At 44.3% G+C, this 945-nt stretch overlaps 1 protein-coding gene across 1 annotated transcript; it reads right to left on the bottom strand.

Annotated features, from left to right (window-relative positions):
* Positions 1–409: 409 nt before the first annotated feature.
* Positions 410–654, bottom strand: PHALS_01014 (uncharacterized protein; the record flags this gene model as incomplete). Its single annotated transcript, XM_024730794.1, has 2 exons — positions 410–537; positions 600–654. The coding sequence occupies 2 exons, from the start codon at positions 652–654 to the stop codon at positions 410–412; spliced, it is 183 nt and encodes a 60-aa protein (XP_024581036.1).
* Positions 655–945: the final 291 nt, after the last annotated feature.

Genomic DNA, 945 nt, shown 5'->3' with positions numbered 1-945 from the left:
GGAAACAGCACCAGAGTTCATTCCTCTTACCCATATGTCTTCACCGATTCTTGCTTGAGAGACCACGATACACATTTGTGTTTTGAGCCGGCTAATGCGTAAAAATAGCGCAGTTCAGTCATTCCACTAATACATTCCGTTGGAAAATTTAACAAAAAGTTTAACTTATCTGTCTGGGCATATATATACTCTCAACACCACTCATACCTGCCTCTGCGGAGATATACTCGGGAGATTTCCGTGAAAGATCGCTACTTCCCGTCAAATCCTGAACCTGTGTCTCACCGCCGCTCCTGCACTCCAAATTTATATCAAGTCACTGAGCGATAGCGCTACCTACTATTTTGGATAACTCGGCTGCTGGATCAAAGTTTCTACAGATTTGTACTTGCTTCAAAAGCGCACTTCTTCATAGTATGGTCGAGATAGTATCTTCTGAGAGCCTCACAAAGATTGATGTTTGTGGCACCCAATAGATTCGACTGCTAGTAGCTTCAGCCGAGCAATACCCACGATGACATCGTATATTGAAATGAACTGCGAGACAAGACAACAATCCAAGCTGTTAAAAGCCTCTTATATCCAAGATAGGCATAAACAGCATTCGTCGCTGGCGCGACGCGCTGATGCCCGTCTTGACATGAATGAAGTCATCGTCGCTTAATCTCTTCTGTCCGAGAGAGGTCACCCAGCTGTACCCTTGGAGCACTGGACCCTTGACAGAAGCGTCTTACGGTGGTAGCCGATCGTGCTCTCACTATCGGCTTGTTAAGTAGTTTCTGTATGTGTCTCACCAGCGCCCTCTTCATAATTGGTGAACGCTTCCGGGCGAATAATTATTGCTACCGGACCTTGGAGTACCAAGAATTTTATAAACTCAAGATGTACTAAAGCCAAAAACTTCTTTAGCGTGTCTACTTATTCCGGTGGTGAATATTTAAATAA

The sequence above is a fragment of the Plasmopara halstedii genome (genome assembly GCF_900000015.1).
Source record: "Plasmopara halstedii genome assembly, contig: Scaffold_1288, whole genome shotgun sequence".
NCBI classification, from domain to species: Eukaryota; Oomycota; class Peronosporomycetes; order Peronosporales; family Peronosporaceae; genus Plasmopara; species Plasmopara halstedii.
Note: the sequence above shows the minus strand (reverse complement) of the source record. Positions and strands in the feature narration are given on the sequence as shown.